The 27,882-nt window shown below is 40.4% G+C and overlaps 1 protein-coding gene across 2 annotated transcripts; it reads left to right on the plus strand.

Annotated features, from left to right (window-relative positions):
* Positions 1–47: 47 nt before the first annotated feature.
* RPS17 (ribosomal protein S17) lies at positions 48–27,865 on the plus strand. Of its 2 annotated transcripts, none has more exons than XM_089460779.1 (2): positions 48–611; positions 27,560–27,865. In XM_089460779.1, the coding sequence occupies exon 1, from the start codon at positions 124–126 to the stop codon at positions 601–603; it is 480 nt and encodes a 159-aa protein (XP_089316905.1). In that variant the 5' UTR covers positions 48–123; the 3' UTR covers positions 604–611; positions 27,560–27,865. The 2 variants fall into 2 exon arrangements, with proteins under 2 accessions (XP_089316905.1, XP_089316906.1); XM_089460780.1 differs by having other exon boundaries at positions 27,571–27,865.
* The last annotated feature ends 17 nt before the right edge of the window (positions 27,866–27,882 follow it).

Consider the following 27,882-nt stretch of genomic DNA (forward strand, 5'->3'; position numbering starts at 1 on the left):
TTGATGGTGTGTGGATAAGGATACTATAAAACGATGGCTTTCGCTCCATAGCCTTTCATTCTACCTGATCTATTGGAAGCATAGATGGGCTACTTGTGTTGAACTCCATGTCCTTGGCTGAGTATGGCAATGGCCATGACGATGGGTTTGGGCTTGAAAATGCCCGTTCCAACAATAAGCATAGGCACAGGGCAATGCTCTTTCCTCAGAGGATCAACCCACTTCTCCACTCCAAGTTCTACCATTTCTAATATAGGTTCGACTAGCAATCTCTCACAATTTACAGTGAGGGCAATGAGGAAGTTACAGGGGAAGGTGGTGTGTTCAACAAATGATAAGACTGTGAAAGTTGAGGTAGTAAGACTAGCTATCCATCCCAAATACAAGAAGAGAGTGAGGAAGAAGAAGAAGTACCAGGCCCATGACCCAGACAACAAGTTCAAGGTGGGTGATCTCGTTGAATTGGAGAAATGCAAACCCATAAGCAAGACGAAGGCCTTTCTCGCGCTGCCTGTGCCTCCGCGTGCGAATTCCCCTCCAAAGACCAATACACCACCAGAAGAACTTTCCCTCCTCCGGGAATCTTCTGCAACTCTATCATGACATTCCAGGTACTTTTGTTTGAATTCCCCCGCTTTGTTTTTACTTTGGATTTCCCTATCGTTTAGTTGTTCTATCTTAATGAGTCCGTATGCATTGCCATTGGAGTCTTTTATTTCCTAATTTACAGAGGATTTCAGTATACTTTGTAGGGAGTTGTTTTCATCTCTCTTCCTTGGCTCCCGATTTTAAGATTCAGTACTTTCTAAACCCTTCACACTGGCAGAAACTTGTGGGTCCACCTCGTTGTGATTGTTGTGTTTGTGATGCCTTCTCAGTTGCAACGACACTGAAAACAATGCGGCATACCTGGCATATCCCTTGTCGGGGTATTTGTTCCATGTTAACATGACAATGTCCTTGATTAATATCACCACCTCGCCCGTTTCCAGGACAGACTCTTTTTGGGTGCCCCAGTTTCGGCTAAGAATCACCAAAGAAACATACAAAAGAGAAACTAAGGTAGGGAGGAAGTGGGAGCTATCACCAACTCTCTACTCTAAATTCAGCTTGCATGCATTACATCTTTAGATTCTTTGTTAATTTGGAGGTTCTTTCCAATTCTATCAACATTTTTATTTGAGTTGGGCTTTGTTTTTCCTTTTGTTGAAAGTGAGTGCATTAAAAGTCAATTGGCACGGATATCAGGAGTTACACATGCAGGCACCACAGAGCAGTCAGACCATACTCCCCTGCATATATAAACAAGGAGAGCTAGCATATCAACCTCCGCTTCTATTAGAAGAGTATCAATATCTATCGAAAAATGGGCCATTTAGTAGAGAACTGGATAGCAAATCTGATATAAACATTGTAACTTTTGCCAAGTTAATCGACATGTTTACCCCTTGAAAAGTTGCATGACAACAGCAAATCCATAAGTAAGAGATGCCAGTTAATCTAATCACATGAATCATCCACTGGTTTCAAAATGAAACCACTTTCCAACGAGGTGGAATGACAAAGAGAAGCGAATATTCTACTATAATCTAGTTCCAAATCATCTTAGCGACTATAATCTAGTTCCAAATCATCTTGGCGACTATAATCTAGTTCCAAAGCATCCTAGCAACCTTGCAGTTCCACGTCACATGCTTAAGTATTTACAGCTTGTGGCAAACTACACAACAATTAAGTTGTGTATCACTGAACCCAGTATAATGAAGCCAATCTGTAATGGCTAAATTATTATGAAGAACCAACCACTCATGAAGTCAATTCATAAAAGAAGAATGTGATTGCTAGTACCTTGACACCTCCTAATTCATTGGAGTTTGTGACATCCATCCATCCATGCAGAGTTGAACTTTGGCCTGGTGTAAGTTCGATAAATCAAACTTCATACTAGTCTATACATGGTTTCATCTACTTCCCTGGTATGATCAATAACCCCTAGGATAATTTTTTCTCCCATTTTAGCTTGCTAGCCAGTAGCCCTATGATGATCTAGAGATGGCTAGCCTTAGAGGCCTCCCCTCCATGCTCTAGTCAGTGTTTTATTTCATGTAGCCTGTTCATCCAACAATGATGGATCATCCATTGTAAGGTACATTAACCATTTTCGTATACAAGTTCTTTCTAGTATGGATCACATGTTGAATTGGATGATAGGTCACTCTTGGTTGTACTCTTCTTACCATGCTTCACCTTAGTAGTTATCTCTTGCCACTAGTCCAATGTGACCTTCCCTAAGGCCTTTCTTTCAATTGTCAAGAGAGGCATAAATAGGGGACCTTAATTGATGTTGTTTGTGCATGGTAATCCAGACTTAACACTTTCCATCTCCCCCTTGTATGCACATCCTATCTTTGGGTTGATTGCTATTTGTCATCAATATTGGTTCCCTGTTTACCTCATCCTTGAGTAGGGGCCCGAAAACTTTGCCCTAAGAGGTTGTTGTATTGGAAAGAAACGAAAAAGCATGTGCCTTAATATTAAAATGCAATAGATTGATAGGGATAAATGTAAAGTGTGTGGACAAAAGCCTAGCTTGATCTCTACCCCCCTCATTAACCCTCACCTAGTTCTTGGCTAATGCATGAGCCTTTTAAATAAAAGGAACTTTGAATATCCCAATTACAATGAACAATGAAATGCTTCATCTTTAAGAGGTCAATAATGAATCAATGAAAGCTTGTAACCTAAGCTATATCTATAGAGAAAAAGAAAATCAATGAAGAAAAAGGCACACAAGAGGGGTGGTCAAAATAGGCCGAGAAAATGAGTAACTTAGGGCCCACGATTACTCCCTAATCACATCGCAACGCTCAAGGATGTTGAAATTTCACAATTGGTATAATGATTGTGGCATCCTCCACGAAGTAAACCCCTACCATGTCATTGATCACTTGTATTTGTTGATCCAAGTTGCATGAAACACCGAAATGTCTGGAAGTTTCCGAAACAGGTATTGCTAGAAATGCGACTCCCAAAAATGGAAATGTTGGGCGAAATGTCACACACACACACATATATACATAATTTTTTTTACAAATAATTTAATAATGCATCTTGCAAAAAAAAAGAATGAGACACATAAATGACATTTTAGAAGGAATGGCCAGTCTATGTTAACTCTCATAGACGATTAAATGATTCAAAATCCAAAATTATCATTTATAAATGAGGCTGGCCGCTGTACATCCAAGATTCGAAAATCAGCCTTTATACATGAGGCTTTACATCCAAAATCAACCTTTATGCATGACTATATGTGCTGAAAATGAAACATAACATGGGCTAATGACAAGTACAATTACATATCTTATAATCCTAGTCCTCGTCTTCATTAACAAAAATAGAACAAGTTGCTTTTTTAGCAGAACTAGAGCATGGTTTGTGGAATGATTAGACATAAAATTTAGTGTTATATTAAATCTATTTTGGCCATAGAAGGGCCCCACAACCTTCTTGGTGTTGGAGAATGTAACAAAATTTGGTCTTCATACTTTTATCAAAATGTATTAAATAAAAATAAAAAGAAGATAAAGAAATTTGTGATTATTATTTTTCTAGACAAGGCATGCATTTCATGCCCTAGGTGTATTGAGTCAATAAGACAATTTGTCTACAGTCAAAGTCCTATTTGGACTATTTGTAAAAAGAAAAGAAAATATTTTATTTTTGTCAAATTGTACCCTCAAGACCAAGTCGGCCCTCTTGTTGATCAAGTTGGCTTGCCCAAAAGACGCGACTTTTTGAACAAACGAAGCACTATATATTGGATAGCGTGCTCCTAATTTTGGACATCAATTTTCTGTGCTTCTATGGAAAGACATGCAAAGTTTACAATAGATAGTTAAGCGAATTTTTCTGTGGTATGGGCTTGAAAGGAATGCAAACCCTTTGAAGAAGAGAATGCGAGTTTCTTGTGAACTATTGAAGCAGTGATGAAGATTCTTTATTGAACAAAATCATGGCAGAATGGAGGGCTGACTTGGTGCTTGAAGGGATATTGGTCTTGGGTCTTGGATTTCTCACTTTGAACAAATTCTATAAGAAGAAGAGATTTCTGGGTTTTCCCCTTGGATCGATTTTGCTCTGGCTTGGAGCCTATATCTTGTGTCTATTATTTTCTGTGATCTTCATGATGTATGGTTTTGATAATTGTTTGATGAAGAAACATAACAAATAGTAATAAAATGGCTAAACATATTCACAAGCAATTATTAAGAAAGGAGAAATCACATTAATCCCATAGCCTCCATATTTCTCCAACATGGTATCAGAGCAAAGGATTGATAGAGGACGTTGAAGATCACTATGTGTTGGCTTATGGATCGAAATCTGATGCTACAATGGCTATCACATCTAACCCTGCATAATTTTGCTCATTCTCTGGGACAAGGCTCATACATATTACTCCTATGGTTTGTTTTTTTCCAAAGCTTGTTCCTTGGCTCGCATATGGATCTTTTTCTATGGTATATTAGTGTGGCACCACATCGTTGTGTATTGTATTGGCATCATGAAATGGCAATGACATACGCGGTATCATATTGGAACTATAACAACGACTTGTTTATATTTATATTTGTGAATTGCTTGTATGCTACAATGACTTGCTTCTATGAATGGAATTTAATTACAATGGCTCAATTCCTGATGGATCGCATTAAGGGATCGGTGGCTTGTATCTATCTTACAAGTGCTTGCATTCATTATAGTGACTCATTTTTTAATCAATGGCTCGATCTCTTCACACCATGGTACACAACTTTGCTCGTTCGACTGTGGTAGTTCGCTTATGTTCTCTATGAATCACTTTCAATATAGGACTATGATTCGCTATCTTACTGAACACTTACTATGGTTTGCTCGCTCACATTACAGTGACACATATCACTGGCTACAATGGCTCATTGTTACACATGATTTCAGTAATTCTAAGTTTACAATGGTCACATCACACAGTGGCTTGGCATCATATTCATACCATAGAATTCAACAAGATTAACCCTACAATCCATGGATGTTAGTGAGAATAGGTGGCAATGGAGGGGAAGGACTTCATGGTTAAGTGCCAAGGTTAGGGGACTGTTACCGCAAACTAGTAGGGGTCTTAGGAGGGGATCCTATAGAGCAACTACTAGGTTAAGGGGCAACAATGGAGTGATAGCCCACTGTCACCTCAGGTAAGGTTCCTTGCTCTTTACGGACTTTCATTGATGGGAGGAGTCCCGGTATGAGAGGAATCACAAGAATGGATGGATCAATGATAAGATATGAGGTGATTCTTAAAGCCTATTCACAAAGAACCCAAGCGGGACCAAACTAGGTGAAGGGTGTGGAGTTGATCAACAATAGAGGAGCTTGTCCAGGTTTGGGTGGAGAGATCAAAAGAATAATTTTCTTTTGGAATTCAAATGCAATGATCCAAATGAGGACACTAACCCAAGGCAACCTACGAAGAGGATTGATCCTTCAGCTAGAGCTTGCAATATCTCCGGATTCCACTGTCGGATTGAGCTAAAATTTGGAGGATCCCTTGAGAAAACCCCAACACAGTAGTGGACCAACAATCAAGGGCTTCAAATGGCTACAAAGAAATTTGCTTGATGCCCTAGGTGACCTACTAGGGTTAGGCCTAGAAGGAGAAGAAAAGGCGAGAAAAATATTCTTTTAGGTGATCATCAATTGTTAGATCAATACCTTGCCTTTGGGAGAGATGGAGTCAAGGTGATTTTGTGATTTGGAGAAACTTAACCCAATCAAGGAGGTCTTTAGGCAACTTCATATGGCAAATTAGGGCATGAGAGCAGCTACCAAAGGACTTTATACTTCGGTGTACAAGAATTGGTGACTTATTAAGATGTATTCAATGAAATTAAACCTCTAGGAACATTCATTTATCGTACATGGCACATGTAATATATGCAACACTTAAAAAGTCCAAAACTTCCACAGTTTCCCATAAATTAGGGCAAATTTCAGATCTAGAGAGCAAAAATCCCATACATTATTCACTTGACAAGGTCACTATAAAGAATAAGCATGAAAAAGAGCACTTACATGTACAATGAGTATATCCAATCATCAAATCAAGACAAATTTGAAGCTCCAAGACCAAGAGAAGAGTATCCAAACATCAAAATTCATCCATGAAACCAAACTCGTCCTCCAAAAGGGAATGCGAAATTCTCACAAGAGCTACTAACCCAATCCAAGTGATGATGAGAGGAATGAATGAGCCTCTCATCTATTTATATCCTTCCTAAAGAGTTCGATTTGCCTAGTTAGGCCTAATTAAGCCCCAAATAATAAAATAATGTGCAATAATAACATCCCTTGGTGACAAGCCCATCAAAATAGCTCCAAAATAGAAAGATAAGCCTCTCAAGAGGGCAAAGGAGTAAACATAATGAGTCGTTGGGCCATTGAGAAGGCTTAGTGGAGTCCAAAGTGTGGCAAGGTGAGAGAATAGACTCCAAACATAGTGAATAAGGGGTCAGCCCTTTGATATCCAAGCAAGTCACATGTGGTGTTCCCAAGTGGGTGTGGGGGCACAATGACATCCTCATGGGTCTCCAAGTGGATTGATAATGCCTGTAAACTATCTGTAAGGGCTAGGATGATGACATAAGACCTCCCTTTGTCTCCCACGGCAAGACACATCCTCATCTAGACCCTGGAACCTCTGCGAAGTGTATGGTACAACTGTGAAGCCGACTGGGCATGGTGATCTGTTGATTTTGGGTAGCATCGGATGTGATCTAGCTCCAAAATTTTGTGGAGGGGCTAGAAAACATGGGATCTCTAGAACCCAGAAATCATTTGGAGAAATTCCACCCGGATGAGGAGTTATTAAAATAATTAATATTTTTAATATTTTGTATTAATAAGAATATGGGTGAGAAACTTCTAAGTGATGAGGATCAAGTCTGTTTTAATCTTAGCCATTGAATGGAGATTAGATCACAACCGTTGATTCATCAATAGGAAAAGTATAAGAGGAGGATTGAGGGTCAGTTGGAGATACACCAAGAGATCAAAGAGTTCGATTTTTTTGGGGTGTGGTTTGCTGAGAAAGTCGAGCTAAGTGATCTAAGTTGCAGTGAGAGGGGCAGTTCAGCAGAGGGACTTCAGTCCAAGGTTGAGGATACATAGCAGAGAGGTAGAGCAGTAGCAGGAGAGACAACGCAGCTCTAGAGAGGGTGACGCAAAAGCTAGAGGGGCTGACGCAGTTCCTTAGAGGCAGTGCTGGGGTTTTCTGTGGGGCAGAGAGAGCAACAGTTCAACATATCGACTTCTGAGCAAGGGAGGCTCACTGGGAGGGTGACGCAATTCCAGCGCAGAGCTTGGAGCAACCATCGTTGCCCAACACTGGGAACAACATTGTCATCTGTGGGGTTTGATCATCCAGTTGCTGGAATTGTCAAAATATCTGTCTCCAGATAGAGGTACTTCTGCCGGCCGGATTTGGCACTCTAGTTGTATTCAGAAATCTGCTTAATAATACAAACCCTCTATATGCTGCAAGGATTTTACCAAATTGGGTTTTTCCGGGGACGATTGTCCAAAAATAACGGTGTCCCTTGTGTGATTGTCTTAGTTTATTTCAGTTCATGATCTATATATGGGTGTAGTCTGCAATAGTGTTTTCATCGTTGTTTAAATATTTAAATAACTTGTTGAATGTAAAGAACAAGTAGGAGATGATAAACCAGTGATTGCAGTAGGATTTATGATGTGTAGATTCAGAAATTCTCACATGGTATCAGAGCATTGCAGATCATAGGAGACTGAAGACACCAGCTGAGAAATCCAGAGAATTTGCTGCAGAGAAGCAACTGTCCCGAGTGACAACACTGTTTCATAGGGAGAGGAACAACTGCAAGAGTGACGCAGAGCTAGAGGAGTGACGTAGAGGCTTACGCAGTGCCTGCGTCAGCATTTCGAGCCTGCAAAGGGTAACTGTAAAGTTTTGTAGATGTTCTATGCTAAGAGCAATTTCACTTTTCTCACAGCAATCATACAAGTAGATAAGCAAAATGCAGATAGAACATATAAGCAGATCTTACAGAAGACAAATCAGAAACAAGAAAAATGTATGTGTTCGTTTCGGCGGTCAACAGGATGCTTCAACCAGCAAAGTCTCCTTTGGTCAGCCAGCCCAGCATGTGTCACAACAACCCTCCAACCAGTAGATGAGTCAACCCAAGTCAGTTCTACAAAAGTCAACGCTGTCCTGAAAAGTCAACGCAGGGGCAGCAAGCTAAAAGTCAACGCAGTAGCAAAACGGTCAACCCTTTGACCTTGATTTTTGTGCCAGGTAGTACGGCCTTCAAAAATCGAACCTCTCACAAGTTTTCAGCTTGTTTGGACCAAGCGTTGACCAAAGTCAACGCTGGTCAAACTTCTGCGAAACCCTAGCAGCAGAAACCCTAGCAGCAGAAAAATCCTCTTCGTCCTTCCCACGTGTGGCTGAAATTCGTCCTCCAGGTAGCTCGTACTTTTTAGGATGAGAGAGGAAGATGTGAGTTGTGTTGTGATCAAATTCTCTCCAACTTTTCCTGTATATATATCCATCAATGAGGGTGTGTGACACATCTGTTGGGCATGTGAGCCTACATTACAAAACTGGCTGACCTTGCACATATAATTTATTAAGAATAATAAATTCAAAATATAAGTTCTGCTCATCGGATTAAGACTATTTTTATATGGATTTTACACCTCTCAGAAAGAGGAATCCAACAAAAATATTAGCCTCTTAATCTGAGCATCAGAACATGGAGTTTGGACCTAGTTGTCCAAATTTAACACTCCCTCTCAACTAGGGAGAACTCCATCTATTAGTGCAATTAACATCGTGAGTCATCCCGCCGAAACTTGCTTTGCTGGCTTCTTTATTTCAGAACAGAAGTGGGTCAGTCACAAAGACATCATTCCCTGACTGACATAATCAGTCCAGAGGTCCCAGACCTCACAAATCTTGATCCCAGATCAAGTGGTTGGACCATGCCATCCTAGATAGAGAGTACGGCAATCTCTGATGCGTCCATCAGTCTTTGCTAATAGTCTCTAGCTTTTCCACACCTCATTGGCCAAATGAGAGGTACTTCCCATGAGCCCTGAACTCAATGGGTAGGATGCATACGGGGCACAGATTAAATGAGTGGCGAACCAGCTCAATAATCACAAGGGTGGGGCAGAAGCATTATGAGTGCTTATAGCTCCGAGAAGCTATCCCCAAAGCCCCCCAGAGCTCCCAGAGCTCATCGTCCAACAGGACCCACATCATAGGGTCTTTCCACGACACCAAGACTCTCACGGAAGGTTAGGAACTTGACCTTCCCCAGGGGCTTAGTGAGAATATCCGCGACCTGCTCATCAGTTCCTATATGATCGAGCCTTACGGCGCCTCGCTGTACCATATCCCGGATAAAGTGGTACCTGATATCAATATGCTTGGATCGGTCGTGGAACACAGGATTCTCAGTCATACGAATCCCACTCTGATTATCACAGAGTATTACAGTGGTATCTAGCACATGTTGGAACAGCTCACTAAAGAGCTTCCTCAACCAAACTGCTTCACAACAGGCCATACTAGCAGCAATGTATTCGGCCTCCGCGGTGCTCAAAGCCACCGACTTCTGCTTCCTGCTCATCCATGAGATCGAAGCAGAACCAAGATTGAAACAGCATCCAGATGTGCTCTTACGATCCACCACACTGCCAGCCCAATCGGCATCAGTATATCCCTGGAGTATCACACTCCCGGCAGTGTATCTCAACCCATGGTTTATCGTGCCCCGAAGATATCTCAAAAGATTCTTGGCACCAACCCAGTGAAAATGATGAGGCTCAACCATCTGTTGACTCAAAGTATTCACTGCAAAACATATGTCCGGACGGGTGTTCACTAAGAACATCAAAGCTCCTATGAGTTGACGATACTCAGTAGGATTGGCCAAGATAGGCCCTGCAGCGCTGCCACTCAACTTCTTAAAGTTGAGTTCCATTGGTGTCGACACGGACTTACAGTCCACCATCCCAAATCTTTCCAGAAGCTTCACAATATACTTTCCTTGAGAAAGGAAAATCTCTCCAAGTCTCTGCCAGACCTCCAGGCCTAGGAAATAGTGCATCAGTCTTAGGTCTTTCATCTCGAACTCAGCAGCAAGCTCCCTCTTACATTGATGAATGAGAGGGTCATCACCTGTCAGGAAGAAGTCGTCCACATACAGCACTAGAATGAGAGGCTTTCCTTCCTCAACCTTAAAGTAAAGGTTTGGATCAGCATTGCTTCGAGTGAAGCCCAGCTTCATCAAGTAACTATCCATCCTCTCATACCAAGCTCTGGGTGCTTGCTTTAACCCATAGAGGGCTTTCTTCAACCTGCAGACATAAGTGTCTCGATCTTGAACTTCAAATCCCAGAGGTTGTTCTACATACACCTCTTCCTTTATTGCACCATGCAGAAAAGCGGTCTTGACATCCATCTGATGAAGACTCCATCCTTGCGTAGCAGCAAGGGCTATGATGGATCGGATGGTGGTATATCGAGCCACAGGTGCAAATATATCGTCATAGTCAATTCCTTCCTTTTGAGAGAAGCCACGGGCAACAAATCTTGCCTTAAACTTTTCAGCACTCCCATCAGATCCATGTTTAATCTTGTAGAGCCATTTAGCGGTGACAACAGATTTGTCCTTCGGTCTCGGGACCACATCCCAGACATCATTCTTCATAATAGCCTCATATTCTTCATGCATAGCATCCTTCCAGACTTGATGCTTGATGGCTTCCTCAAAAGATCCAGGTTCAGATTGTATAATAGTACTCATGGCAGCTAGATACCCTTGGTATCTACACGGCTTCTTGCTTTCTCGGAATGTTCCCCTTGGGGCAGCATGACCCTCAGCATCTTCGAGGGTGTCCCTGAGCCATGATGGCCTCTTTCCTAGAGAAGGGGAAGGATCAATAGGGTCCATTGGCCCTTCAACATCAGGCATAGTCTCATCCTGGGGTTCTTCCAGATTTCCAGGTCTTTCTTCATGGTTTTCTTCAGATCTAGGAAGATCTACTACTTTCTTCAGGGAAGCATCTTCGTCAAAAGTGACATCATGGCTTATCTCTACTTCCCTTTGACCAGGTACATAGACTCTATATGCCTTAGAAGTCTCACTATAGCCCACAAATATTCCTTTCTTCCCAGTAGCATCCAGCTTACTTCTCTTTTCTTTCGGCACATGAAAATAGACAGGACATCCAAAAATTCTAAAATGTGAGACATCAGGTTTCTTACCAGAGAAAACCTCTTCGGGAGTTTTGGAGTCCAAAGCGGAATGAGGGCATCGGTTTTGAATGTACACAGCAGTATTTGCAGCTTCTCCCCACAGAAACTTTGGAAGACCCTGGTCACATAGCATGGCACGGGCAGCTTCCACAATAGTCCTATTCTTGCGTTCAGCAACACCATTCTGCTCAGGAGTATATGCAGTGGTAGTCTCCCTCTTAATGCCAGCTTTTCTGCAAAAGTCTTTGAACTCATTTGACTCATATTCAGTGCCATTGTCAGTCCTCAAAATCTTGATCTTCTTTCCGGTCATATTTTCCACCAAGGCTTTGAAGGTACGGAACCACATGAAAGCCTCATCCTTCTTCTTCAAGAAGTATATCCAGGTTTTGCGAGAGAAGTCATCAGTAAATGTCATATAGTAAGAACACCCCCCAGGGATGTTACAGGCAACATACCGGAAAGATCAGAATGGACTAGTTGCAATATCTCAGATGTCTTTGTGACACTTGAGGGGAAAGGTCCCCTTGTATGTTTTCCTTCAGCACAGCCCTTACATACACCTTTATGATTATTTCCAAAATCAGGCATCCCTGTCACCACCTTCCTTGCTTCGGGAAGAGCCTTGTAATGAAGGTGTCCAAATCTTCGGTGCCATAGTTCGGTTTGACGGATAGTATCACAAGTCATAGCTCCCAACGGACTCCCTCCAACCTGGTAGAGTGTACCAACTCTAAAACCAATTGAGATAGCTTCCTTGAAGCTCTTCTTCCACATGAGTACCTTTCCATCAGAGAAAGTTACATAGAAACCTTTGTCTTCCATGGCAGATACAGACACAAGGTTTTTCTTCAATTTGGGTACATAGAGTACATCTTGTAGATGGAGGACTTGTCCTTGAGACAAGTGGAGGGTCACAGTCCCGGTCCCTTTCACAGGATAAGTGGCATTATCCCCAAGGATAATTTCTAGATTAGTATCCCTTTCAACCATGTCAGAAAGTGCTTCCTCGAATCCGGTGATGTGTCTTGAGGCACCACTATCGATTAGCCAGACATCCATAGTGTCGGGCGGAGATGCAGCTAAGAGAGCAGATATTAGAATATACTCATTTCTTTTATTAACAACATTAGACTCCTCATACCTGGTATTTCTGGTCCTTTTAGAAGGTGGATTGTTTCCTTCAAAGTGAGCCTTCCTCTTTCCTTTGGATTTGTCATTTCTTCGATTCCCATTCCTTCGGTTGTTGTTGTTGTCGTCACTATCGGGAGAATTCTTCTGGAAGGGGCATTCTCTAGCATAGTGTCCAGTCCTATGGCATGTGAAACATTTACCCTTCTTCTTTTGAGTCTTAGTCCTTCCTTTGTCCTTGGAACCACCAGAGTTCTTCTTTCGGGAATGAGCAACATAGGCAGCATTTCTTTCATTATCAAATTCCTTCATCCTTGTTTCTTCTTGCATACATCTAGACAGAAGCTCATCAAAGTTAGGGATGGTATTATTGTTGAGAATGGTAGTTGTGAATACTTGCCATTCATATGGAAGTCCTCCAAGTGCGGTGAGAACCATCTCATGATCAGTTATTGTCTCCCCAATAGCTAGCAGATTGTTCCTGGTTTCGGTCAACTTCATAAAGAAAGTTTGAATAGACTCGTCTCGGCCCTTCTTCATATTCTTCAACTTGTTCTTGAGGAATAGCACTTGGTTCACATTGTTTACTCGGAACATAAGTATCAGTTTGTCATACATCTCCTTGGATGTGCCTAGTTCAGATATGTAGGCAACCAGACTCTTATTTATGGATTCCCTGATCAGCAGCTTTGCTCTGATTTCTCCCTTCTTATACTTGTGTTTAACAACAGCAGAGGCATTTGATGGAGGTTCTTGAATCTTCCCTGTCACATGATCTAGGAGATCATGATCTTCTAATTTGAGATCTAATAACATCTTCCAGGCATGGAAGTCATCACTTCCAGTCAGCTTGTCATTCTCCCTGAATTCAAGCTTAGAGGAATCCATTTCCTTCGATGATGATTGCTATAGATAGAGTTTGTCTTCACCTCAGCTCTGATACCATGTAAAGTTTTGTAGATGTTCTATGCTAAGAGCAATTTCACTTTTCTCACAGCAATCATACAAGTAGATAAGCAAAATGCAGATAGAACATATAAGCAGATCTTACAGAAGACAAATCAGAAACAAGAAAAATGTATGTGTTCGTTTCGGCGGTCAACAGGATGCTTCAACCAGCAAAGTCTCCTTTGGTCAGCCAGCCCAGCATGTGTCACAACAACCCTCCAACCAGTAGATGAGTCAACCCAAGTCAGTTCTACAAAAGTCAACGCTGTCCTGAAAAGTCAACGCAGGGGCAGCAAGCTAAAAGTCAACGCAGTAGCAAAACGGTCAACCCTTTGACCTCGATTTTTGTGCCAGGTAGTACGGCCTTCAAAAATCGAACCTCTCACAAGTTTTCAGCTTGTTTGGACCAAGCGTTGACCAAAGTCAACGCTAGTCAAACTTCTGCGAAACCCTAGCAGCAGAAAAATCCTCTTCGTCCTTCCCACGTGTGGCTGAAATTCGTCCTCCAGGTAGCTCGTACTTTTTAGGATGAGAGAGGAAGATGTGAGTTGTGTTGTGATCAAATTCTCTCCAACTTTTCCTGTATATATATCCATCAATGAGGGTGTGTGACACATCTGTTGGGCATGTGAGCCTACATTACAAAACTGGCTGACCTTGCACATATAATTTATTAAGAATAATAAATTCAAAATATAAGTTCTGCTCATCGGATTAAGACTATTTTTATATGGATTTTACACCTCTCAGAAAGAGGAATCCAACAAAAATATTAGCCTCTTAATCTGAGCATCAGAACATGGAGTTTGGACCTAATTGTCCAAATTTAACAGTAACGCAGGGCCAGAGAGGAGCCCACGCAGTGACTGTGTCAACTCTCTAGGCTAGCGCAGAGCCTGAGAGGTTCGAATTAGTCAGTTGCCGGGGTTGAGGGAGCAAAGCAAATTCGATTTGAGGAGCTGGTGGGACGTTGTTTCTGTTGGTGCAAAACAATGTCTGTGGAGACAGAGCCGAGGTAGAGGGAGTCACTGCCTTGACAGATTTCTAGCCAAAGAAATCTAGATCCGGGTTGCAGCAACAAAGGAGGATTGGAGAGGAAGTGATTCGACAGTTGGCGGGAGGATTTCTGTGAAGGAAATCAGGACTCAGAGGGAGTCTAGAGGAGCTTGTTCCTTAGAGGGTTTCTTGTGCCAAAGAAATCCAGATCCAAGTCTTGCTAGATTGGCAGTAGGAGAGGGAGAAGAGAACCAATCTTATTTTTTTGAGCAGAGATGGCAGTGAATGGGTTGAGGGATTAGGACAGATTGGATGGAGCATCCAATTTTGTCATTAGGAAGGCCAGGATCTTGGCAATCCTAGACAAACATCGCATCAAGGACTATGCCTTGAAGGTAGTTGCTGTGCCGGTTGATGCTGATCTGTTGAAGAAGTACAAGGAGACCCATGCTAAGGCCAAGTGCATGATCCTAGACGGGGTCCAAGATCATGTAGTACCACATATTGCTGAGAAGGAAACAACAAAGGAGATGTGGGTAGCTCTTCGACAAGAAGAACTCAAGGGGATGACCAAGACAGGGAGTAGCGACAAGAGAGCCCGGGTCGAGAAGGAGGAGGATGCAAGTCTTGCATCGTCAGGACAACAAGGGCAGCAAAAGAGAAAGAAGAAGGACATAACCAAGGTCAAATGCTTCAATTGTGGGGAACTGGGACATTATGCCACTCAGTGCCCCCGGAAGAAGGGCAAGGGGGAGGCTTCTGACTCAAAGGCTACTCCAGCGAAAGCTAACAAGGAAGGTGAGGATGACGATTGTGCCATGAGTGCTCATGTGCCTCTGGAGAAGAGGTGGGACGACATGGAGTTGTAGTCGAGAGGACTACATGGGGGGCAGGATCCTTGAGGTGCCCAAACTCTTGGATCACATATGACTATGGGATCCCTTAATGACAGTAGCAAAATGACGGGTGTCGGTTGCAGCGAGGTGTGATGGAGCAACAGTGGCAGAGTTAGAGTGCCAAAGTCTGAGTCAACATAGTGCATGTTGTAGCAGTGCGAGAGGCACAGAGCAATTTGCAGCAATGTAGTGGCAGCAGAGGGTCAGGACTCAACAAAGATTAGCAACAGAGGTCGCTTCAGGATCACGAGGCATCCATACTGACCAGGATGTTAGTTTTGGGTGAAGTTTCAGTTACTTACTTCTCAGTAACTGAGTTGCAGTGTAACAATTAGCAGTGGCAGTTCTATGGGTAGCATGATGCAACATTTTGAGAGGGAGCTGTAGTACAGATGCAGCAGTGGCAATGGCAGAGTCATGGGCAGTAGTACAAGAAGCAGTGGTGCAGTGGATGAAGAGCAGCAGGCCAAGCATTAGCGACATAGAGGACCGATGCAGTGGATCAATGTAATGCTTCTATGGGGAAGTATTGCTAGAGCACATTCCTCACTAAGAGGGAGTGTTGATTTTGGGTAGCATTGGATGTGTTCTAGCTCTGAAATTTTGTGGAGGGGCTAGAACACATGAGATCTCCAAAACCCAGAAATCGTTTGGAGAAATTCCACCCGAATAAGGAGTTATTAAAATAATTAAAGTTTTTAATGGGTTCCTAAGTCTAAACTTAGGAAAATAAAAATATTAATGTGTATTAATAAGAATATGGGTGAGAAACTTCCAAGTGACGAGGATCAAGTTTGTTTTAATCTTAGCTGTTGATTAGAGATTAGATCACGACTGTTGATTCATCAACAAGAAAAGTATAAGAGGAGGCTTGAGGGTCAGTTGGAGATACACCAAGAGATCAAAGAGTTTGATTTTTCTGGGGTGTGGTTTGCTGAGAAAGTCGAGCTAAGTGATTTGAGTTGCAGTGAGAGGGGCAGTTTGGCAGAGGGACTTCAGTCCAAGGTTGAGGATACATAACAGAGAGGCAGAGCAGCAACAGGAGAGACAACACAACTCCAAAGAGGGTGACGCAGAAGTTAGAGGGGCTGACGCAATTCCTTAGAGGCAGCGCTGGGGTTTTCTGTGGGGCAGAGAGAGTAGCAATTCAACATATCGACTTCTGAGCAAGGGAGGCTCACTGGGAGGGTGATGCAACTCCTAGAGGAGGTGACACAGTTCTAGCGCAGAGCTTAGAGCAGCCATCACTACGCAACGCTTGGAACAACAATTGTCATCTGTGGGGTTTGATCATCCAGTTGCTGGAATTGTCAAAATATCTGTCTCTGGATAGAGGTACTTTTTCCAGGTTTATTCTCTATTGGGTGAGTCGAATTTGGCACCCTAATTGTATTCAGAAATATGCTTAATAATACAAACCCTCTATATGCTGCACCAGTTTTCCCGAATTGGGTTTTTCTGGGGATGATTGTCCAAAAATAACGGTGTCCCTTGTGTGATTGTCTTAGTTTATTTCAGTTCATGATCTGTATATAGGTGTAGTCTGCAATAGTGTTTTCATCGTTGTTTAAATATTTAAATAACTCGTTGAATGTAAAGAACAAGTAGGAGATGATAAACCAGTGACTGCAGTAGGATTTATGATGTGTAGATTCAGAAATTCTCACATGATATAGGTGCATCATCCTCATCCAAAAAGGTGGAACACAAACAATCACTGAATGGTGCTGGGGATCTATGAAGTGCTCTCTACTATGGTGGAGGTCCATGGCTCTCTACGCTCACCCTACAAGTGCTATTGTGCCACTGTGGCCCTCTAGAGGGCTTGGACCCTTTATAGGGAGATCAAATCCCAAATGGAGACCCATATGCAATCTTGCATAAGATCCAATGTGTCCCTTCGCGTTCTAGTACAACAAATCATTAGAGTAATCAAGTAAAAGAGCTTACAAATCATGAAACACAAGTGGACACTTCATAATGACATGCCCTTCCAAAGTGGGCTTTGGCATGTACATGTGTCTCCAAGCTCAATAAGGGGGTTAACCAAGGACCTTATTAGGTGGTTTCAACCTTTAAAGGGGGTGAAATCTCCATGGTACACCCACCAAGTGGTAGGTGGCATGTGATATAATGATGGAATGGATTGGGGATTAGGGGAAGGCTCCGAGCCACATGCCATGGTACAAGGGTAGCTATAATAGGGGAAACCCACACTTGGGTATATGAGTGTAGGAGGGAGCACTCGTGGTACATGAGTTACCCTGACCTTTTTTTTCCATTCTTCTTCATATGCCTTTTGCCTTTGATTGATTTTTCTTCATAACTGCCGGGGGCTCCAGGGAATGAGAGCATGATGTGTGGAATACAACAGTAGATACCCCCTTTAAGTTGGGGTAGTTCATTGCCCACCAGAGGTTGGGACAATCATGGGTTCCTTAATGTGGAGGGGGCTCATCTAGGGCCCATAGAAACAAGGGTGATGGCCATAGATAAAGGGTAGAGCTCATGTTTGGATTTTGCCCATGTGCTAAATTTGTATGCCCCAACCATATTTTGCATTTTGTGGTACATTTCCTATTGTAAGTGGCCAAATTATGCTTTTTCTTTTCTTTTTAGTTGCATCAACCTCTGGGGCATCGTTTCAGGCCCCACCCAAGGTGTGGGCAAAGGAAGGGATAGGCTAACCCTATGTGGACCCGGATGGGAAAAGTGACAAATGGAGTTAAAATGAGTGGAAGGGAGTGATGTATATGGGAAGCGGGACCACGCAACCAAAATCGAGATTTCCCATGTAGTGCCAACCCTAAAGCTAATAACTAATGAAGGAGATACCACAGGACTAGGATACAAGGCTAACCACCAAATCGGGCAGAGGAGACAAGAGTACAGACGTAGCCCACTCTTTCCACCGAATCTCCCCACCAATCCATGCCCAAAAGTGTCCATGATAAGTAAACAAAAACAAAATTACTCAACTACACCAATGAAAAGTCATACCTTCGGGGTCAAAAGGCCCACCTTTGAACTTACAATCATACATATGGGTAAGGGACCACATGGCTGGCTTAGGTGGCGGAGATAGTGGCAAATCGAGCTATTTGGTGGCTACAAGGGATTGCTGGCTGCCGGCTGAGAACCATCTAGGAGAAAATTTTTTGTCGATGATACCACCCATGGATGGTGGGTAACAGGGACCAACTAATGAGAGTCCACCTCTTGAGTGTATAGATGTAATGAAGGGAGCAATTGTGGAGGCATGAGTTACCCTTCTCGGCTTGCTTTTTCCACTTCTCTGGTGCACCTTTTACTTCTTTTTAATAATGCTTTTTTAATTGGTGCATAGCTCAAGGGTCAAGCCTTTCTCTTTATGATGTAGCATTTGTTTTACCCCTTAAGATGAGATAGTTTCTTGCTCATTAGGTTTGGGACATGCAAGGGTTCCTTTTGATGTGTTGGAGCATCAAGTGCTTAGGAATTAGGTGATGGGTAATGAGGGGGGTAGAGCTCATGCTAGTATTTTACCCACGCGTTAACTTATATCCCGACCGTCTTTTGCATTTTAACTTTTCTTTTTCTTTCATTGTGGCCATCTTATGCTTTTTCATTTTTTTAGCTACATCAACTTCTAGGGCAATTTTTTCAGTCTGACCCAAGGATGTGGATAAGTGAGTGCCAAACCCCAATGACCGTTAACCTGGAGAATGGAGATGATATCAAATAAATGATGTGACATGAAAAATGTTAAGTATGGAAAGGGTAATGGACACACTAATTCGATCCAAGTTTCCCAAGTAGCGCCCCTCCTATGAATCTAAGGCCTCTGAGTAGGTCCTACTGGACCAGGGCTAAAGATTAACTCCCCTGGTAAGGTGAGAGAACAAGTTTACCATCAAGATCAATCAATCTTCTAGATCATCCTTTTATCCATGCTAAAACGCCCAAAACCTTAAGTAAAAGCACTCGATTGCAAAATGGTAAAAGTACTTGTTGAGTGGTATCCCACCTTCATCCAAGAGGATTGCCGGATGGTGAGAGGTGTATAACCAGTGTAGATGGTGGAGGAAATTGGCATATCATCATCAATGAGCAAATGTGTAGGGCTGTTGGTTGGCTGGCTGTCCAAGATAGGAGAAAAGGTTTCTCCTATGGGGTTACCCATTTTGGTGGGTAATAATCCCACTCAATGTTTTAAAACTCCGACTCCGACTCCGACTCGGCTGAGGGTCGACTCCGACTCCGACTCCGACTCGGTATCGACTCGGCCGGCTCGATTTCTATGACTTGGTCGTTGTAAAAAATACATTAAATATTTACGAAAACACATAATTTTAAAGATTTTCATTCATGTTTCCAAACACACAACATTAGAATATAGATAGACGACAACATATGTTCAAAGTAGGCTCATGAATATATCCATTATATCAAAATGGCACCCAGTGCACTGTCCAATACATACACGATGATGATATAGAGATCAAAACAAAAACACATAACCAAGGAGGCTATAAATGGCCTCTACAACAAAAGTTTGTGACCAATACTACTGGCTACTGCTAGAGTTGCCAACATCATCTGGCTCATTTTTACTTGGGAGCGGGAGCGAAAGTGGGGAGCGAGAGCGAAAACGGGAGTGGGACCGACATTTTTAGAAGCTCCTGCTTTGGAAGCGAATCCCAGAGGAGTTCGACAACCAATGTCACTAACATCAAGGTACATAGAGGGATTGGTGCTCTTGATTAAATACGAGTTCCATACCCTAATACATGACAAAATTCAATGGAAACATTGCAATCCTCCAATTCTGAAATCCTGAAAAACTGATAAGTCTGCTGGATTTTGAATGAAATCTAAAATTCTACTTTCTCCATATGAAATCCAATGAGGCCGGAACCACTCTCAAACATCCTGAGTCATTTCATGGTAATGTTAAAAATTTAAGTAAAAGGATGAAAATGAAGATTAAGGAGAATGTCACTTTTACTTTAAGAATTAAACATTACCATGAAATTTGAATAGCATATCAATACTAGGAGAGGGGAATGGACCCCAAATAGCATTTAACTAATTTAGAAAACACCTTGGAGTCCCCAACATTCAGTTAACAGTTAATTTTTTTTTTTAATATGAAAAATCACATTTTTTTTCGGGTTACAGGCCGCATTCATTGACTCGGCCGAGTTATTGCGGAACCGGCCGGGTTGACCGAGTCATGACTGACTTGGTGGAGTCATGCAATAACTCGGCCGAGTCAGTCATGACTCGGCCTCCTGTTCCGTTTTTTCTGCGGGTCACAAAAAATCCCAACAACTCGAATCAACTTGGCCGTTTCAGATTCGATTCAACGGTTTTTTAAAACATTGATCCCACTAGACTAGAGTCAAAGACTAACCTCCTGGGTAAAGTGAAGGAACAAGAATACAATGAAGATCGATCAATTATCCAGTCTTCCCCTTGATCCATATTAGTATGCCCATAACATTAAGTGACAACATATGAGTGCAAAATGTATAAAGTACTTGCTGATGGGATGACCCACTTTCCTTAAAGAAGGAATGTCGAATGGGAGAGAGAAATATGACTGGAGCAAGAAGTGGAGGATCCTGGCATCATGTTATGTGCTGATCATATATGGCTGTTGGCTGGCTAGTTGTCCAAAGAGGATAAATTTTCTCCTATGGGTTACCCATTTTTTGGTGGGTAGCACTCATTATAAAGCAACAAAGAGAATCCTAAGGTATGTGAAGGGTACATTGTATCATAAACTTAAATGTGTGGAGGTGATAAGTTCAGATTGGTTGGGTATAGAGATTGGTTTGGAATTACAAATTCTTCCTTCAACATGGGGTCAACATTAATTTTGCAGATTAGTGAGAAGCAACCAACAATCACATTGTCCTTCATTGAAGTCATAATACAAGGCAACAATTAGTGTAACATTTGAAATGATATGGTTGAGGGTTAGTGGCGACATGCAATTTCAATGGTCTCAAGACATGCCCCTCTATTTTGACAATAAGAATGTGAGACTGCAAAAAGTTGAATACTTATGTGAGACTGAGCACATCGAGATATACAAACACTTCATCAATGAGTGAGTGTGTTGACCACTACGTGTCAACGACCCATAGCAGTACATCCCCTTTTTTCGCAAAAGGGATAGCACCTGATCGAAGTGTTCATGCCATCCAGCTATCCTCATCAGCTTGATCATCATCTTATAATGTAAACCCAGTCTGCACGTGTATAATGTAAATAATCTCAGCAGATCCATGTCGTGTATGTAATCACCTAGGTAAACCTACTTTTCTGGTGATGATCTACATTCCGGGAGGTTTTTTGTTCCATCGATCCATTCTCGGATAGTCGACAGAGTTTTTCTTCAGCCTTACCCCAAAGCTGGAATGGATTTTGCCACTGGGATCTTAGGGGAGTCCTAGTGTTCTAGATCGAGTCTATGTAAACGTGATTTGAGAATAATCCTAACTATTTGGTTAGGTTATTTTATTACAAATTGCTTGATCTGCTAGATTATATTTGTGTCGCGGAACTGGGTAGTTTGTGAGGGTCCTTTTGAGATGAGTTTTCCCCCTTGTGATGTAAAAAATGTGAAAATCATGATGTAAAGTGTCATGAGGGTTGGAAAAATAATTTATCCCCTCAGGTTAATTAATTAAATTTTCTGGCCAAAATTAATTAAAATTTAAGCTAGAAATTTAATTAATTCTAGGTCCTAGGCAAATTTAAATTCTTCGAAGTCAAAATTCGTTGGTCCTTAAAAAATTTAATTTTAAGAGGTCCAGGGACTAAGGTAAATTAATTATTTTGCTAAATTTTAAGCCCTGGGTTCCTGGGGTTAAGTCAAAGTCAAAATTTTGAGGAAATTAATTCAAAAATTTAATTTTTGAATTGATTAAAATACATTTAATTGAAAATTTCGAATTTCCTCAATAATTTAAAATTTCGATGGATCAGATTAAAAGAAATCCTGATCCTCATCAACGATCGAGATTACTTTGACAAAGATCACTCGAACTAGCCGTTGGAAGATTTATTTTAAATAGGAGGTCAGTTGTCAGTTGAGATCATCCGATCTCTGAATCGTGTATTAAGCTTTCAAGCTCTCTTGTATACTTTTTTGAATTAATGCAAAAGTCTTTGGGGTTTCAACATGCTGTAGTGTTCCTCTTCATGAATTTATAGTAACATTGTTTTAATTTTTTCTTAATAATATGTGAAAATTATCAATCAATAGCTCTTTTAGAATAATCTGAACACAGGTATCTTATTCAGTTTGTTGGATCTAGGGTAACATTTTTAATTTTGATTGAAGTAGCAGGTACCTCTATTTCTTTAGAATTTTATTATTGTTTCATTTCTCTACTTGATCTGATGGTTGATCTAGTGTTTGCAAAAGATCTCTCAAGTTCTCATTGAGCGTTTGGGGATAGTTCTCGGTTGGACCAGCCAACTCTCAACACATATTTTCTGAAGAGCCTACTTCATATAAGCCTCAAGATTTATTTAACGATAATCTTTTATATGCAGGGTGTTTTTGGGCTAGTACCTCTCTAAAATTTCAAATTTTTTTAAATATTTTGTGGAAATTTTGATAGATTTGGCTATTAAGAGCCTTAGATTATCAGATCTGGGAGCGGAGTTGGACTCATACTCCTCAGATTTGACAGATCTGTAAATTATTTGTATAGATCTGTAAATTATTTGTATAGATCTGTTATTATTTGTGTAGATTTGAAATTTTATAACATAATTTTGAATTTTAACACTTGAGTTTTTTGGGATTTTCTCTATTTTTGTATATATTGGGTATTGGGTTTTTCTCTTTTCACTTGTGCAGAAATAGATCTGAGAAATCAGCCAAGAAAATCTTCATATCTGAGCTAGATCTAGACCCTAGAGGGCAAGATCTGGGCTCAAAGATTGTTTGCAGGAATAGATCTGAGAAATCAATCAAGTAAATCTTTAGATCTGAGATTTTTTAAGCAGATCTGGGGGTTTTGAGACAGATCTAGGCCCTGGAGGGCAATGTCTTATCCCAAATCTTTTTACAAGGCCAACCATTAAAGATTTTGCAATAAATCTGAAGATCTGAAGCAAAATAATTTTTTTTCAGAACAAGAGTTTCAAGTTTTGAGGATCGCCCAGATCTACCTTCTCCTAGCCCTGTGCTAGCTCTCATTGGCCCTAGTTTTCCCTTGCTCCATTTCTGATTTGAATATTTAATTTTCTGAAGCTAATCATGTGGGTTAGCCTAAAATCAGTTCCTATGTCGTTTAATACATTAAGGAATTAATTTCTTTTGTTGGGCATTCATCATTAGGCTTATTTCATGTTTTAATTGTTATCTATAATAAGTATAGCAGATCTGATATAATTCCGGAAATCACATCATAACAGATTGAAAATTTTTGATAATTCATGTGGGTAAGCTTGGAAAAATTTTGGTAAATTTTTGGCATAAAGATATCATTGATAGCTTACTGTTTTCATTGTCATATTGCTGCTGTCATAAAGTTTTTCTTACTGCTGTCCTAAAAACTAATTTCTGAAAATTAAGTACTCTTTCATGGAATTGTGATAAAATGCATATCTTTTGTTTCATAAACCGAGTATTTTTTGAGCATTTGTTGATATTAATTGCAAAGAAGTTTTCGTTATCTTTGAGCTATCACTGTATCAGAAAGATTTGAAATAAGCTTGTGTTCTGATTGTAATATCTTCAGGGGTTTAATTTTGAGTCTTCATTTAAAAAAGCGAACGTTTCATTTGGGTATTGGAAGTTTTTGCGACATAAGCATTTTCCCATCCTCGAGTGTAACTTCATCTCATCTTCCACTGCATTTGCATATAAGTTAACTTTGCATAGATAAAATTTATTTCCAAGCATAAGCTTGGTCGATGGAGAGATAGGTATCCATCAATCTTTGCTTGGGAAGCCTGATTTAATAGTACTTAAAACGGTGACCTTGCAGTGGTTAAAGCCATAGTTCTCTGCAGCGCCAGAGGCACCGGGTATGTTAGAATTTCAGGAGAGGTATCGTTAATCACACTTTAGTGTGCTTCTCCTTTTCTTCTCTCTGCCAATTACTACAAAATCAGGCTCAACATAGAAGGGATTAAAGGATTCACATTTAAATAGGCATTTAACTAAAATTAACCAAGATTCTTGCATCTCACATTAGTTTTAAGGCCTGCATTTCATATAAAATAGTCATTCATCTAAGCACCAATTGCTAATCAATTACTTGGTCTTAATTTACTTAGCAAGGTCGTTGACTCCATAAGGCACTGACATCAATCGTTTAAAATCTAATCAAATCCTATAAGTCTTGCTAAATCTTAATCTAGTACTTGATCGCTTCATTGTGTCTCCTGAACTGGTTGGTTTCCAACTAGTTCTTATTCATTCCACTTTTCTATAGGGTCTACCCCCCTTAGCTTGCTGTAGGGAGACAACTTAAACGGAGAGATTGGGGATCAAGGTGATAGCCCCCGATCTGAGCGTTGTCGCGGTGCCTAGACATTCTGTGTGACAACAAAGTGCAAAACAAAAATTGAAGTTATGTACTATTGAACTAGTGATCAACTTGTAAACATATTTACGAAAGTCTTGAGCAAGGAAAATTTTTAAACATTTTAGGCAGATGTTTGGTGTGAAAGAAAGGTCATTAGGGGGTGTAAACATGCAATGCCTATTTTTTGTTGGTTGCCATGCAATGTACTAAATTTAGAGGGAGGCTCAAGTTTGGAAGCATATCACAAATTTTGGTCCAGCCTATTTTTGGCCAAAGTATAATTCTTGTCCTCAATTTTTACTTTTGTGACAAATTATATGTTATGAATATGTTTTATAGGAATGGCCTTCACACTCCCACTTTGTATCACGGCTTGTGTATTGAGCAATTTCATTGACCTACTTTTGATCTTTTGTTGGACATTAATAAACTTATCTGATTTATCTTATGTGGTATGATGAGGAGAAAACACTGCGCTTGCATGGTCCTTCTAATGCCCCTTATTTTATGAAGTATTTACCTGATGTCTTAATACATTTCAGGTGTTTAGGAGAACACTTTATCACTGAAATGAGTGAGTTTTTTTGGTTCTCTTATATATAACGTGAAAGAACCTTTGAAAACTCCTAATTTTTGATGGAATTCCAAGCCCTGAGTCGAATGTGGATCGACTCAAAAAATAACATATATTACTGGGTGGCCTTTCCTCTTAATTGATATACATGTTTTAGTATAAAATATCACTGGTATAACATGTGCCCATGGGATCATATTATATGAGCCTTTTTTGGCCTGCATGGGTTAAAAGAGCTTATGGTTTTTTTTTCAGAGAAAGAAAAAACAACACTTTTCCAGTAATAAAAAGTGTTTACATCAGCTTACATCCATTATCAACATGGTGAAACATTGTTCAAAATATGTATTATACTTCATAATATACTAAAACTTCTGTGATCATGTCGAAAGTGTTGACCAGAATTACACAACAAAGAAGCAGACTAGCAAGCAGCAACTCCCATGGATCCAACAGAACCTATGTATTGTAAACAACAACACTCCCACTCCTCACTAGTGATCCCTCTCTGAATTCTTCAAAAAAAAAAGAATACCCTGTTGTAGTCCAATGCCTCTCTTGGAGAGAGAGTCAGCTTCCATGTTTCCTTCTTTGTAAATGTGTTGAATAGTAATTCTCCTGAAAGTAGTGATCAACTCCTTTGTCCTATTCTTCCAGTATTCCAGAGAAGGAGAGTTTAGAGAAGACGATTCCATAGCCCAATCAATAATAACTTTTGAGTCCCCAAAGACCAATAAAACTTCAACCTGCAAATATTTTGCAAAAAAGAGTCCCCCAAAGTGCTAGAAGCTCAACTCTTGTATTTGAACCATGCCCACTATTCCAAGAGATCTTATAATACTGTGTACTTGACAAATTTAAAACACAGTCACTACCACAGCATGAATTTTGAGAGGCCCTGCAAAAAATGCATTCAGAAAAGTATATGCGAGTTCATGTGCCTTCCAACTCCTCTTTTTATTTGGTCTTTTCTGTTGTCCTGTTTCCAAATATTGTGCCACAATCTTTGTACAGAAATGATGTAAATGTGGCCTCTTTGCCTCGATGAAGCTATTTCTATAGTGCCAGATTCCCCAGAAGATATATAATGGAAGAGTTTTATGATGTGGTGAATCTTTCTTCCAATACATCATGCACTCATCCCCTCTCAGAGATGTCCACTGGACAGACATTTCTTATATGAAGGACACCTGACCGTAAAATCATTAGAGGCACACAAGGCAAAGATCAGAGTAATGATAGACAAGCAACCTTTAATGCATAATGACTTATAATAGTAGCACTATATTATCTATAACCTCATAATACTAATATTGAGGCTTGGAAATGTTGTGCCAGTCTTTTCACGCAAATAGATTGCTTCAATTTTTTTAACAAAATTAGACCTGAAGCATAATCAAATTGTAGTCAAACAGTAGTGGGTCTTGCTCTAAACTAAAATCAACCCAAATGCATCAATTTAGTTTTTTATCCAACGATATAAAACACTTGAATATTTACACTTGCACAACCTATTTAATTGTTTGTACTTCCCAGCCCCATTTACCTACACTTTTTGTCACTTGTAGACATCAATAAATTTTAATATGTTATCTTGTCAAGTTGGATCTAGTTTGCTCAACATAACAATTAATTTGCATTGAGTTAATACAATCAAAGTTGAAGAGCATCGAAGATGCCACATGGCACCTTTGCTTAAGGAGGCATCCACCATATTGAGTCACCCAGATGATTGTTACGTAGCCACAATCTGATCTGTTCTTGTTGATGTAGCAAAAGATAGTTATTTAACCATCATTAGCTGTTTCCAAAACTGTTCGAGTTACATCAGAGATTACATAAACACATTGTCTTATTGGATGGTGGCAAGACCAGTGGCAAGTTTGAGTTTCTTCACCTAATTTCTTCTTTGTCTATCTTCTTTCTCTCTTTCATAATAATTTATTCTAGAATGGTTACTGTTATTAAATGTAAAGGCATGCATCCAAGTTATTTCTTTTTTTTTATTTCGCTTGGCAATGATGATGATGGTAACATTGGAAGATCTGCCAGTGTTAAGCATTTAGATTGAGCATTTGATTGGTGTTGTCTACTTTTCATTTCATATTTGATAAATATGTTGCATTTGCAGGAGTGTTTCAGATTGTTTCAGTCCGCTAGTGAGCTGCTGCAATGTGCTGAATGCTTTGTTGCTTGCTGTGGTGATTGAAGGGTGATTAACATTGTAGAAACATTTGAACTTGATGTTATGGTCTTTTAAAAAGCTTGCATTACTATTGGATTTTGAGAAATTCAAAAAGTTTCAGTGACTTACTTTCAAAGGTTAAGTTCTGAGTCAAGATACTTTCGATCTGGGATTTTAAGTTTTGATGATGTTGTAATTTAAAAAGTTCCAAGTTGCAAAAACAAAATAATCTATTTATCTATGTTTCAAATATGTGGATGGCTAATGTG

Source organism: Pinus tabuliformis, chromosome 7, assembly GCF_031772625.1.
Source record: "Pinus tabuliformis cultivar Carrire ecotype Pingquan chromosome 7, CPIR1, whole genome shotgun sequence".
NCBI classification, from domain to species: Eukaryota; Viridiplantae; Streptophyta; class Pinopsida; order Pinales; family Pinaceae; genus Pinus; species Pinus tabuliformis.

What these genes read in the sequence shown, in the direction of transcription:
- RPS17 (XM_089460779.1), top strand. Translation starts at nt 124, where the DNA reads ATGGCAATGGCCATGACGATGGGTTTGGGCTTGAAAATGCCCGTTCCA.